Source organism: Dioszegia hungarica (assembly GCF_025882075.1).
Source record: "Dioszegia hungarica strain PDD-24b-2 chromosome Unknown MKK02contig_25, whole genome shotgun sequence".
Lineage (NCBI taxonomy): Eukaryota > Fungi > Basidiomycota > Tremellomycetes > Tremellales > Bulleribasidiaceae > Dioszegia > Dioszegia hungarica.
Window position 1 is genome coordinate 1,056,334 of NW_026515779.1, and position 13,215 is coordinate 1,069,548.

Sequence of the window (13,215 nt, forward strand, 5' to 3'; positions counted from 1 at the left end):
CGCGAGGAATGAGGAATTCTATTACGGCATTTGACTCACCTCCACTCGGACGCGTCGATCAGCAAGAGGTTGATTTTGTACATCGCTTAACCATTACATTGCTCTCGTTTCGAGTCAAAGCTGTGCTCCCATCATGTCGCCTTCGCAGAGTCAGGGCCAGAAGCAGTGAGCTCGCGTACCTCCCCTTGACGTTAGGATGCCATAGCTCACACAGACAGGCCATCAATATCCGCCTTCTTCAAACGCAAATCCCCTCCCCCTTCTTCGCCTGCCAAACCCACCTCCCGCTCGATCAGTAACGACATCAAAGTCTTCCGAGTCCAGTCGATAGCAGATGATGAGGACGATGAGGACGATATCGTGGCCCTATATGACGAGCCTCCACCTACGAAGAAAGCTCGGACGTCAACGGATACGGCGGCCCCGACTTCTGCTGCTGCCGAAGCGAGGAAGAAGGCTATGGCCGGCACACAGTCCAGCTATTTCGGAAAGAAGGCTGCCTCCTCGTCTAACGAGCCCTCTCAGGCTGTAGCATCATCATCCACTCTTCCAGCAAAGGTGGTCGCACCCAAGAGTCGCCCGTCGACGCAAGCGGTCAACCTCGCGAGCTATCGACTTCCACGCACGGTCCTCCCTCCCCCTTCTCAGTCGGGGTCCGCATTCGACAATTACACTGTCTCGCTCGATCCCGCGTCAGCCGGGGAGAGCTCGCAGCGCCAGCCCAAGACGGTCGAGCAGGAAGCGCGGCACGAGCGATGGCAGGCGCGCGTGCTAGGTCCGGGGGGCATCCGACCGCGGAGGAAGTCTTTAGCTCTGGACGAGGCGGCGGCGGCTGAGGCGCGGGGACAGGCCGCAGGTGATGCGGAAGGGGAAGAAGGGGACGGCGAAGCGGAAGCGGGCGGAGGCGGAGGTCTGTCCGTCCCAGATGGTGAAGAAGCCAAGGGATCAGACGACGAGCGTCAAAAGTCTGCGTCGGGCGTCGGGTCAAAGTTGGCCGCCAAGTTTGCGGCAAAGACGAAGGAGGATGCGAAGACGAAGGGCAAGGGGAAGGGGAAGAAGAAGGAGGAGGTGGGGCCCAGTGGGCAGACGTATACGCCGTTGGAGAAGCAGTTTATGGAGATCAAGGCGGAGAATCAGGATGTGCTGTTGCTTATGGAGGTGGGGTACAAGTATAAGTACGCTTTCTTGTATTCTAGGTACATGGTGCAACGAGCTTACAATGCAGGTTTCATGGCGAGGATGCCAAGATTGCTAGTCGGGAGTTGGGGATAGCAGCGTGAGTGAACTGGCCGGACAGTGGCATCGGACGAGACTGATAATGACTAGATTTCCCGCTCGGAACTTCTATACCGCCTCGATACCTACCCACCGCCTTCACATCCACGTCAAGAAGTGAGCTCGCCCATACTTACCGATGAAGCGCCAAGCTGACCCTCAGGCTCATCTCCCTAGGGTATAAAGTCGGCGTCATCTCGCAGACCGAAACCGCCGCCCTCAAAAAAGTATCCGATAACCGAAACGCCCCCTTCACCCGCCGCCTCACCCACCTGTTCACGGCCGCGACGTACGTTGAGGACGCGGCGCTCGGATCGGCATCGACGATGCTGGATGATCCGGTCGTCCCTGGTTCCGCGCCCCCGCCGACGAATGCGCTGGTTGCGCTCGTGGAGATTGGGATGGGTGGGATGGCGCTTGATGAGAGAGTCAGGATCGGGTTGGTCAGTGTGGTTCCAGAGACGGGGGATGTGGTGTGGGATGAGTTTGATGGTCAGTTATCGCGTCTGCAGACTGCCAGGGCAGAAGGAAGCTGATTGTTTAGATTCGCAAGTCCGAACGGAGCTCGAAACCCGTTTGACGCATCTGCAGCCTGCCGAGCTCTTACTTCCTGTTTCTGGACTGAGCAAGGCGACAGAGAAGGTGTTGAGTCATTTCGCTGGAACGACAAAGTAAGCTGAGAACTGGCCGATGGCTTTCAGGGCGGAGCGGCTTGAGCTCACTCAGTAGGTCAAGCGCGAGCAGCAAGATCCGCATCGAGCGGATAGATAAGATCTTACCCTACAATAAAGCCTTCGACTACATCACCAAATTCTACACTGACCCTGCGGCCGCCAAGGGCAAGCAGAAAGGCAACTCTGCGAAAGATGAGATTGATCTGACTGGGAGCGACGATGAGGTGCCCACTGGAGATGGTGAGGGGATGGATGAGCTTCCAGGTGGGAGTCAAGCGAATGCGGTCGTGGATCCGATCGACCTCGCTAGTGGACTACCATGCGAGTTAATAGGTGTTTTTGGAATTGAGGCATTAGCTGACAATGATAGCGGAAGAGGCTGTCCTTGCTATCGTCGACTTCCCGAAGCAGGTCGTCGTTGCATTCTCGGTTATCATCCAATATATGAAGGGTGAGCTCAGAGATGCTCAAGCGGAACAGCTGGGTACTTTGGAGCTGACAAGCAGCGTTCGGGCTTCAGGATGCCTTCAGACATCGCTCGTCATTCACCAAGGTACGCAAGCTCCTGCACTATCCAAGGTCAAGAGCTTAAAGGCCAGTTCATCAATCGGGCGCATATGCTTCTGTCGAGCAATACTCTGGTCAATCTCGAGATCTACCGGAATCAGGATGATGGAGGGGTGTATGGCAGTTTGGTATGGTGTGAGTGCATTTGCGATCCTCAGCTGGCTGGGAGGTGTAGCTGACATCATTAGTGCTGGACCAGTGAGCTGCCTTGTGCTCAACAGTGTGATCACACCAGAGCTGACCCACAGTACCAAGACCAGGATGGGACGTCGACTGCTTCGGGAGTGGATAGGCAGACCGCTGCTCGATGTCATGTGAGCTCATTGTCGTGTGTCAGGGTACTCAAGGAGGAGAGCTGACTAGTCAGCGCGCTCCAAGCTCGCATAGACGCCATCGAGGAGATTATCGAGAACAAGACATACCATATGGAGAAGATGCGCAGTCTGCTTGTGAACATGCCTGATCTCGTCAAGGGTCTGACCAGGATCCAGTATGGCAAAGTGAGCTGCGTTGTTCTCCGGGCGGGACTTAGCTGACTTTCAGGCCACCACCTCGGAAGTCGCCACCCTTTTGGTGGCTCTCGTGCGCATCGGCGCCGAGTTCAAGCCTACCGAAGACCGGATATGCTCTTCTGGTCTCCTCAACAACATCATCAAGACCCTACCTACCATCCTGGAGCCCGCGCGCTCTTTTCTCAACGCGATCGATATCAAGGCTGCGCGCGAAGACAAGATTGCAGATCTCTGGGCGGATCCTGACAAGTTCTCAGACGTGCAGGATGCCAAGGACGTAAGTCTCAACTGATGCTAATACGGGCGGAGCTGACGGAGATAGTGCATTGGGATATGCGAGAGTGATTTGGCAGAGCATCTGAAAGAGATTCGGCAGACTGTCAAGAGGCCGACGTTGCAGTATGTGAGCGTGGCGGGGGTGGATAATCTGGTGGAAATCCCGGTGGCGCAGGCGAAGACGGTGCCGGCCAAGTGGGTCAAGGTGCAAGCGTGAGGCTCTTTCAGCTAGCTTGGACGTAAGTCGTCTGGTGCATAGCTGACCGTATAGGACGAAACACGTTGTTCGCTTTCATACACCTGATATACTCCGGATGTATGTGCCCCAGCTGGGTTCCGCACTCCTTCCCCGGGGACCAGCCTCAGCTGACCTTTGTAGATCTGCCGAGCTGGAGCAACACAAAGAGACCCTATCCATAGCCGCCAAAGCCGCCTTCGCATCCTTCCAATCCGACATTTCAGAATCCCACTCGCTCCTCGTCGTCTCGCGCCAACTCGCCGTCATTGACTGCCTGATGTCTCTCGCCCAAGTGGCGGCCGGATCGGGGTACTGCAAGCCAACCTTTACGGGCAACCCGGAGCTGCATATCCGAGAGGGTAGACATCCGATGGTGGAGATGTTGAAGGATGATGCGTATGTGCCGTTCGATATTGATTTTAGCGAGGGAGAGGGGTGTGCGAAGGTCATTACCGGGCCGAATATGGCTGGTGAGCTGCGTGGCGCCCGGTGTCGGCGAGTGTAGCTGACGAGACCAGGCAAGAGTTCTTGTGTCCGAGCGACCGTGTGTATCCGCCCAATCTGTGACCCACGAATTATGGATAGAGTGCGCTGACAGACAGGCACTGATCGTTTGTATGGCTCAGATCGGCTCATTCGTACCTGCTTCCTCGGTCACGCTGGGGGTCCATGATGCTGTCCAGACGTAAGCTAGGCGCCTTGATCTTTCGTGCAGACCAGCTGACGGAATAGGCGGATGGGCGCGTCGGACGAGATCGGTCGAGGCAAATCGACATTCATGGTTGAGCTGTCCGAGACGAGCGATATCTTGCGGACTTTGACTCCAAGGACATTGGTGATTCTTGACGAGTGAGCTAAAGGCCATATCATCACGTAGAGTGCAAAGCTTATACTGCAGACTCGGTCGCGGCACTTCCACGTACGATGGAGTCGCTATCGCCTACGCTACGCTCTCGCACGTCGCTGCTGCCCGATGCAACACGCTGTTTGTGACGCACTACCCGACCGTAGCGGAGGAGCTGGCGAGGGAGTTTCCGAAGCTGATCAGTAATTGGCATATGGGGTTTGAGGAGGTCAAACTTCCAGGTAAGCTATATCGAACTCGAACATATTGTGCAAGGGAAGCGAAGCTGACATTTCAGATGGGAGCGCCGAGATCACCTTCTTGTATCGCTTGACACGGGGACTGGCTGAAGCATCTTTCGGAGTCTGGTGTGCCAGGTGAGCTGCCCAGTCACTGTCGTCCTGTACCAGGGCATAGCTGAAATACCTAGGCTTGCTGGCTTACCGAAGACCGTCCTCGAGAACGCGCAGCTCCGCTCTGACGTCCTCAAAGCCGACACCGAGAAGAAGGCGGCTGCGGCTCTCGCGCGGAGGGTCAAGCTCCTACTGTCTAGCTCTGACTCGTCGACCGGAGGGCAGAGCACCGTCATGCTGCGGAATGCGCTGTCTTTGTTGAAGACTCTGTAGTCTGGCTGCGGCTTGCGTGTGACCCATGCCTTGCTTGTGCTGTCTATAAGTTGTAGCATTTGTGTAGTCTTGCGTCTTGTCCATGCGAAATATCGCATTGCCGGAAGCCTACTGCACAGGGAGCAGCACAGATCAGAAGACCAAGACTATGCAAATTACCACAAGATGCTACGAGATCTGCCCTATTCGGCCACCTTGACCTTTTTGGCCTTCTTTACCTTCTTCTCCTTCTTCTCACCCTCCGCCTTGGGCTCATGCACCCCATTGACCGACTTGCGCTTTCTTCCGTCCTTCCCCGCCTTCCCATTCGGCACGGCAACAGGCTCTTCCGCCTTCTCCGCCTTGCCCTTGGCCTTCTTATCTGCCTTGGCCTGCGCACCACCCAAGACCGCCTTGAGCTGAACAACCAGCCCCAGCACACCCTTCATCTCCTTCGTCCTTGCGCCCGCCTTCAACTCCTCCTCGACCCCTACAAGCGCCTTGGGCTCCCACAGGCTTTCCAGCTGGTCTGGGAAGACCCCCTTGGTCGACCGCGCCAGGTGCAACCCAAACTTGGCCACATCCTTCAATCTGTCCGCCTTCCACTCGGTCGCATTCTCCGCCGAGGCCGCAGCTGAAAATGTCGCGTACACCTCTTGTCTTGCAGACGAGATGAAACTCTGGACCTGCTCCGATGGCACCGAGGGGGATTTGGCGATTGCCGCAAGGTGCTGGCTGAATACCTGAAGCATGCCGTATGCCTGCGTCTGCCTGAATGCGTTGACGCCCTTTCCGGGTGCAATGTATTTGACGAGGTCGGCGTGTAGGGGCCAAGCGACGAGCGGGAATCGGCGGATATAGTCGAGGAGGAAAGAGGGGTGGACGAGGGAGGATTTGCGAGACATGAACTCGTCCAGAGTGGCGCGGTATGCGTCGGTCCCGGCGGTGGACGTAGGGTCGGTCGCCTCGATAGACCGCGCAATGAATATGCTGCACGCCGAGCAGAGGGCCGAGTAGTCCGCCGATGAAGCTTTGCGAGCGGTCTCGTGGATCTCAGTCAGGAGGGCAGTGGCGTGTGTGAGGTCAACGGTAGATGGGACGTCTTTGGATTTGCCAATCCGGGAGCGAAGGAGCGCGCTCGCCTTGCTGGCGAGATCGGCCTCGGTAGGTGTGGTATTACGTGTGAGGCGGAGGAGGGGGAGAAGGGTGTCGAGGGCCAGGGGATTTGCGGATTGTTTGCGGATAAAGGTGTCAAAGAGGTCGAGAATGCGGGTCTTGAAATGCAACGACTCCATGAGGAGACCTGATGATCAGCTCAGTTCTTGGTGACAATCGGATGGACTCACGCTTCGAGCTCGTCTTCTTATCTGTGGTGGCTCGTTCCTTGAACACAGCCGCAAGCTGCTCGTCCACCTTGTCCATCTGCTCATCATCCCAGACGTCGGAATCCACCTCATCCGCATCATCCTCGTCCTCCTCCTCGGCATCTTCGTCTATGCCCACGCCGGCAGACTTGAGCGCAGCTGCAACCTTGCGCCGGAACGCAGGATCGACGGGCGGAAGTTCCTCGTCGTCGTCCTCCACCTCATCTGCGGAGCTCTCCTCATCCTCGTCGTCCTCGTTCTCGTCGTCGTCTGCTTCATCATCATCACCCTCCGCGTCGGAACCCTCCTCATCATCGGGATCGACCTCGTTCGCGTCCATGACACCACCTTCGACAGACGGTGCTGCCTCGAGTTGCTATGACGTAAGCTAGAGTTTGGTGTTTCGGACCATAAATGCCAACTTACTGCGACGAGATGTTCGATACTCGACCGTGTGAAAGCCGGTGCGACCAGTCCAACAACCATAGATGCCAGATTCTTCAGGTCCGAAGACCCCTTGTCGAGCAGAGCAATCAGGGTGTCGAGGAGCATATCGATCGGTTCCGGGTCGGTGGCGGAGGAAGATGACGGCTGGGAGGGGCCAAGGCTGAACATGCGTTCAGCGGCAGTATTGACATCCTATCTTGTCAGCTGATCATCTGAAGCAAGCGGACGGTAAAGCCGGCTTACCTCAAGCATTTCGAGCATGTCCTCCTTGTCGTCATACGTCTGCAACACGGTATACGCCAACAGAATCTGGACACCCCTGACCACCTCCTCTGACCCCTTCTTGACACCCTTGAGCTTCTCGAGCGTGTCGAGACCCTGATGTCTCGCCTGCAGGATCTCCTCGTCCGCCTCGATGGCCGGCTGGAGGTGCTTGCCGTCCCCGCTGAGGGTCGCGAAGACCTCGATGGCACGGAGGAGCCAGAGCTTGCCGGAAGCATCGCAGCCTTGTTGCCGGGTCGATGGAGTCTCGGCGGTACCACGAGGCAGGGCGGCGGTGGTGAGTTCGACGATGGCGGAGAAAAATCGATCCCTGCAAATCTGGGCGGTCGGCTCTGGCATGGGCGGCTTGGGGATCGATTGTACCTGATCATCAGCGAAACCCACGCCAAGGTATGGTTGACTTACCGCTGAGATATTGGACTTCTTGTTGGCCTTCTTGATTGTGTAGAAACCATGCACCGCCAAAAAGTCGACAACCGAGGTGACCCATTCGTCGTCCTTGGGGACGGACGAGTTTCGGCAAAGCGATACCATTTGGTCGATAGCCCACCGTCTCCGGTCGTCCAGACCATTGACGTCACTACTTGTCAGCTTCGCCAATCCTTATCAAAGCGGCAACTCACGCATCCCCGCCGGCCACGACCAATCCCTGCAAATACCGCACATACTCCATGACGCCCTTCGCATCCAGATTGCCCAAGATCCCCTCGACCGTCTTGGTCTTGGTCGCCTTATCAAAGTCCATCCGCCCATTCTTGCCCACCAGTCTCGAAAGGAGCGCGACTCCGACTTTCGGGTGCGCCTTGACAACCTCCTGTACGACCTTGGCGGTCTGCTGGGCCGCCTTGTTGAGGTATCGGTCGGACGAGGCGAGATTGTTGATCCAGCATCGCATGAAGTTTGGGGAGAAAAGTTGAGGCATTTGTTCGGCGGGGACGCGGGGAAGGGCGGAGATGAAGATCTGGAAACCCCAGTACCGGCGCTGAGGTGAGGAGGTGTTGGCAAATAAGGATTCTGGGGGTCAGCAACAGTAGGTGGAAGAGTGATGACGCACCATCCACGACCACGCGGAAGAACTCGGGAAAGCTCGCTTGAGACGAGGTGGAGTTGGAGAGCAGCGCATCGAGGAGGGACGTCCAGACAAAGTGGAGCTGTGGCTTCCAGCTTCCGCTTGAGACCGCATTGCCAGCTTCATCATCGTCAGAGACATCGGAGCCCTACCTGCGTGAGCTAGCACTCTGGCGGTCGGGTTTTGGCAGCTCACCTTCAGTACACGGGCCAGAGAAACAAGATTCTGGCTAGATAGGACGGGGGTGTGCTTGAAAGCAGCGCTTGATATGCTCTTTGCGTCCGCGGCCTATCTCGTCAGCTCAGTCCCAACGATTTCCGAAGATGGCGAGCTCACAAGGCCCTCCTTCTCCAGCAGCAAAACCAGCGCGAGCTTCTCCTGGCTGAAGACATTCTCCGCCCTGACCACTTCGTACACCTTTTCCAGGGCCATCTTCCGACCCTCCCCCTCTGGCAGCGCAATAGCCCCCTCCAGTGCTTTGAGAACACCCCACCACGCACTTTCTCTCAGCCAGCCCTTCTTTCCGCCTAGCTCAACCAGGCAGGCCATGACACGCCCTACGACCTCTGCGCCCTCCTTGGCCGACTTGTTCTGTTGCAGCGAAGCAAACAGGCATCCGGATTCGATCAGAGCCAGAAGACCGAAAAGACGAGCGAAGAGTCCGTCCCGCTCATCCGTCCCCTTCATGCCCTTGTTGGTCTGCGAGTTCCGGAGGATGAGGGAGAAGACTTGCGAAGCCGAGACGCTTTGTATCCGGGACAAGAGCTACGCGTCAGCTCAAGAAGGGCATAGCCGGGGCGACAACTCACCTCAGTCAAGGCCACCGCAAACCCCAGTCTACTGCTCTCCCTCGAGCTCGCCAGACCCCTGACTAGCCGCTTGACGGTATACGCCACGTCCTCCGCATTGTCCTTGGCCAAAGTAGCATCTAAGACCGCCGCATCCTCGTCAACATCCCCGTCCATCTCATCGTCGCTTCCATCCACTTCTACGCCTGACTCGGCATCATCGTCGGCCTCCTCCTCATCCTCTTCGTCACCGCCATTCGCCATGTCTACATCCTCATCGTCTTCGCCATCCGAGCCGACGTCTCCTCGGCCAGCGACGAAATCCCGCTGGAACGACTCGAGGTTCGCCACGAGGTCGGCCGAAGCCTGGAGCCGGGTGTCCTTGGAGGACGAGGCGAGGTTCCAAAAGAGCGGGAGAACGTTGGACGTCATTGCTCTTTGAGTATAAGGAGGAGTAAGGTATGGATCAAGAGTGGAGAAGATCTTCAGCTGGTTCAACTTTTCGAAAATCAATAATGCGGGGCTCCAAGCTCCAAGCTCCATCTGATCCGTGCGTTCACTTTGTTGCAGAGCGCATCTAGCGCAGAGGGTCGGGGGTATAGGGGGTATGTAGCAGGGATGTGCTGAATAAGGTGCTGAAGGATCCCCCTTTTGTACAATCTAGGCTGAGCGTCTCAGCATCTGCTAGGAGAGTAAGAAGTTATACGACCGCCTGATGACCTGACAAGGAGGGTTGGTCGGATCGGGGCCCCTGCGCGGCGTGAGGCTACCCGTGGACGGGCTTCGGCCATAGCTGAACATAGATGTCAACAGCTGCATCCACATTCGGACACGTAGGGATACATGAGCTACAGCTATTTCTAGCAAACCAAGAGAGCAATATATAATAGCAAGACAAAGAAAAGAGATTGGCAGCGGCAGGGCCAACGTGCAGTAAAAGAGGGCAAGAGATTGTCCAAGATGGGGCGCCACCAAGAAAGGAGAGAAATGCAGGAGACTAGTCTCGGGAAGAAAGGAAAAGAGGAAGTGTCAACATGTATAACAGGCAAAGTAGGAAAAAAGAAGATATGGGCTACACAGTGTCGATCAGGTCTGAGGCTGGGTGTGGGGTCGGGCGAGGCGAGGCGAGTCAAAGCGGGGAGGGGTAACGATGGTGTCCGGTGGTTATCGACCGAATGTTGTCCCGGCGTACGATGCCGTCCGTCCCATCCCCATCCGCCCTAGAGTCCTCGTCTTGGCGCTCCCAAAGATAGGTGCGGTCCCCATGGAGCACACACGGGGACATGGACTCGCCTCCATCCCGCTATCCCCCGACGGGCCGGACGGGCTCGAGTCGTGCTCGTCGTCCTCGTCAATAGTGGGGCCACTACGCCGACCCTGAGCCGCCGAGGCCGCGGCAAAGGCGAGGGGAGGGCACGGAAGTGCGCTTCGCGAAGGCGCGACGGGTTGTGTCTCGCCGTAGGTAAAGGAGCGGGTACGTGCGAATTTGCGAAAGTCGTGCAGGTCGGAATCCCGCCGTTGAAAGTGTCGGGGATCGTCCATAGGGATATAGCCTTGTGGATCGCAGTGGTTCTGACTGTCAGCGCGGATCTTTCGCTTGTGCGAGATAGCGTACAGGTTGTTGCTGGTAGAATCCGCAATACCCCCCTTCCAAGATGTAAATCTCGGGGTAGAAGATCTTGGGGTAAAGAGCAGAGTTGACCGTTCGATCCCTTGACCGTAAATGTTTCGCACTATTCAGTCAGCTTTGCCCGCGAGACGTTCGCCACGTCTAAGCTCACAAAGTAGGCGCCCGCTTGGCCGAGAACTCGCAATGAAACACCAGCACCACCTGTTCCCCATCCTCCAACTCCCCACTCCTGCTCGGCACAGGCAGATCCATCCCATCCTGATACACCCCCGTAGCCTCCTGCAGCAACAACTCATCCAGCGCGTCCATCGACTTGACGTTGATAGCGCCGGCGATATGTCCGCCGGCGTATTCATAGTCGAACCGACAGTCGATAATGTGATACCGCTTGATCTTGTCGGTGTACTGGCCGGAAATAAGGCTGTCGAGCTGTTTATCAGCTTCGTCCAACGCACCAAAAGACGACTTACAGTATCAGGTGTGATCCGTACCAGCCCATCTTCCTTGACCTTGTGACACGGCAAGATCTTGCCGTCCATTTCGTTATCCCCAAACCCTGGCATGCCCGCGTACGGGCTGGCCCACTTGCCCTTCCGCATCGGACTCGCCCCGTCCGCAGCTACCATCGGCACGGCTATGCTGCTCCGCATAGGCTTGACGCCCGGCGAGCCATCGACACCCGTGGCCAATCTCGACCCGCCCAGCTTTTGGCGCGCTCCGCCCGGCCGACCCAGTCCACCCGGATTGGACGGGGAGGCTTCGTACTCCGACTCGTCTTCCGAGATATCGGGCACATTGGGTTGGTCGCAGACGGAATAGGCACGACGCATCGGTGCAGCCATTGCTCGAGCAAAGGGCGCGAGCTGGGCCGAACCGGCCGGAAGGGAGGGGTAGAGCACCGCATCCGCCGAGCCGAAAGACTGCATCCGAGTGTCGGCAGTATTGACCGGAGCGAGCATAGGCCGCTTGTATGGCTGCGGACGGCGGGTGCCGAGAGTATTGCCCCGGATCGCTGTACTGCCAAAGAGCATGGGTCCAGACGAGACAGTCTTTTCCATGCCGCGCGAGCCGAGCGAGGTACGCTTCGCCGACGGGGAGCCGGACGGCGATGCGGGAGATTCCGTGATGAGAGGTCGACGCTTGCTTTGTTGAGGGGGAGCTATTGGCGAGTCGTGGAAGAGTGAGCCGAAGCCGGGCGAGTCGCCGATCACTGATCCGTCCATGCGAGCAGAGTTGGCAGGCGAGTCGATTTCCATCCCATTCCTACTGGACGTGCTGGATTTGGGTGATGGCCATGGTTCCGTCTACCGTCAGCTATGTCTAAAGTAAGACTCACTTCTCTCCTCGGCATGTGCGGCTGAAATAGCTTCGCCCCGTTCTCCTCGTTACTACTGCTCCACTGCATAGGCAGACCCCCTCGCTTCGTCTTGTCTGGTACCGCCGGGGGCAGCATCATGCCCTTCCCTCTTGCCTGGACCGCATTTCCACTCAATTCCCGCCCGAACCCCCGCTTCATGTCCAGGCCGACGCCCAGGTCTGCCGATCCGCGTTGGAGCGGGACGGGATCTGGACGCTTGACTCTAGCTCCGAAGAGGTTGGCCGGGGGCGGAGAAAGAGTGTCGGATAATGGAGACGCCTGATACTTTGCGTGGTTGGGCGTAGGCGAAAAGTAGGGCGACTCCGATATTGACATGGACGAGTTGAACGATTGGTCCACCTCAATAGGGAGGTCCCCCGACTCGGTGGTTGGCGATGGGTTTGGGGACGAGTACCGGGTCGAGGGAAATGAGTCGGCGATGGGGGAGGATGAAAAGCTCATGATGGCGTTTTGGCGGCGGGGATAGGCGGGGTTGATTTGCGGACAACAGGCAGATGATTCTGAACGGGAGATTAGCTATTGCGCCCATCCCGAGCTAGTGCCCAACAGCGGAGCGGAGATGAAACAAGCCGAGAGTGGATATGGAGAGACGATGATGGACGGATGGGTGTAAACCTACAAGAGATAACCCTTATTCTTGTACACCCTTCGCGAGGTAGGATCCAGACCAGCGCTATAGTGCCGAGATGTGAGACAAGATCGACAGAGCGCTCGTGTGAGCTGCAAAGACCGGCAGTGTCGGCTGGAGTGATGGATTTTGATGCAGACGGGGCTGAGTGAGACAACAGCGGGGTGTCGATCCGGGGTAGGTATTGTTGGTGATAAAAGAGCGTGGTATGTAAGGACCGTGATTGTAGTTGAGTGATGTGCAAAGGATGGTGCGAGATATGGGTTGGGTGATGATGGTGATGCTATGTGGGCAGATCCAGAGGAAGACGGAGAGCTGTAGGATCAGCGGACGTTCCCCTCGTCGCCATCGCTAGCACCGCTCGCGCAGATCCAACGCAGATCATACAGTCCAGCTACTCACCGACAACGACCGCGAGACGCAACACTTCTGATACGGACCTATAGCGAAGATCACGCTGACGCCCTGACCACCGCGCTAGATGCAGAGATGAGAGAAGAGGTGGGAAATGAGCAACTGGGAAAGATGGGGGGAACAGCAAAGAGCGAGGAGGATGGAGCGGAGCGCAACCCGGTCGAGATGTGCCCCTGTTCGGCCTCTTGAGAGGATGATTTGGAGTGCTCTGAAAGCGGGTTGGT

The 13,215-nt window shown here is 57.2% G+C and overlaps 3 protein-coding genes across 3 annotated transcripts; 1 reads left to right on the plus strand and 2 right to left on the minus strand.

Annotated features, from left to right (window-relative positions):
• Positions 1–133: 133 nt before the first annotated feature.
• Positions 134–5,012, plus strand: MKK02DRAFT_40906 (muts domain V-domain-containing protein; the record flags this gene model as incomplete). The annotated part of the gene is made up of 23 exons (XM_053091327.1): positions 134–165; positions 219–1,175; positions 1,226–1,276; positions 1,327–1,392; positions 1,439–1,767; positions 1,820–1,946; positions 2,005–2,258; positions 2,320–2,400; positions 2,456–2,502; positions 2,549–2,651; positions 2,705–2,714; positions 2,765–2,830; positions 2,884–3,016; positions 3,060–3,305; positions 3,351–3,517; positions 3,576–3,620; positions 3,684–4,012; positions 4,061–4,086; positions 4,145–4,227; positions 4,275–4,391; positions 4,441–4,628; positions 4,685–4,763; positions 4,817–5,012. The coding sequence occupies 23 exons, from the start codon at positions 134–136 to the stop codon at positions 5,010–5,012; spliced, it is 3,732 nt and encodes a 1,243-aa protein (XP_052942378.1).
• A 182-nt stretch (positions 5,013–5,194) lies between these two features.
• Positions 5,195–9,373, minus strand: MKK02DRAFT_20680 (putative DNA-directed DNA polymerase; the record flags this gene model as incomplete). The annotated part of the gene is made up of 10 exons (XM_053086299.1): positions 5,195–6,294; positions 6,338–6,731; positions 6,782–6,994; positions 7,046–7,447; positions 7,490–7,675; positions 7,725–8,098; positions 8,139–8,301; positions 8,349–8,441; positions 8,490–8,918; positions 8,963–9,373. The coding sequence occupies 10 exons, from the start codon at positions 9,371–9,373 to the stop codon at positions 5,195–5,197; spliced, it is 3,765 nt and encodes a 1,254-aa protein (XP_052942379.1).
• A 732-nt stretch (positions 9,374–10,105) lies between these two features.
• On the minus strand, positions 10,106–12,390 carry MKK02DRAFT_20683 (tyrosine phosphatase; the record flags this gene model as incomplete). Its single annotated transcript, XM_053086300.1, has 5 exons — positions 10,106–10,513; positions 10,557–10,674; positions 10,723–11,000; positions 11,042–11,875; positions 11,908–12,390. 5 exons carry the CDS (start codon positions 12,388–12,390, stop codon positions 10,106–10,108), a joined length of 2,121 nt encoding a protein of 706 aa, XP_052942380.1.
• Between the last annotated feature and the right edge of the window lie 825 nt (positions 12,391–13,215).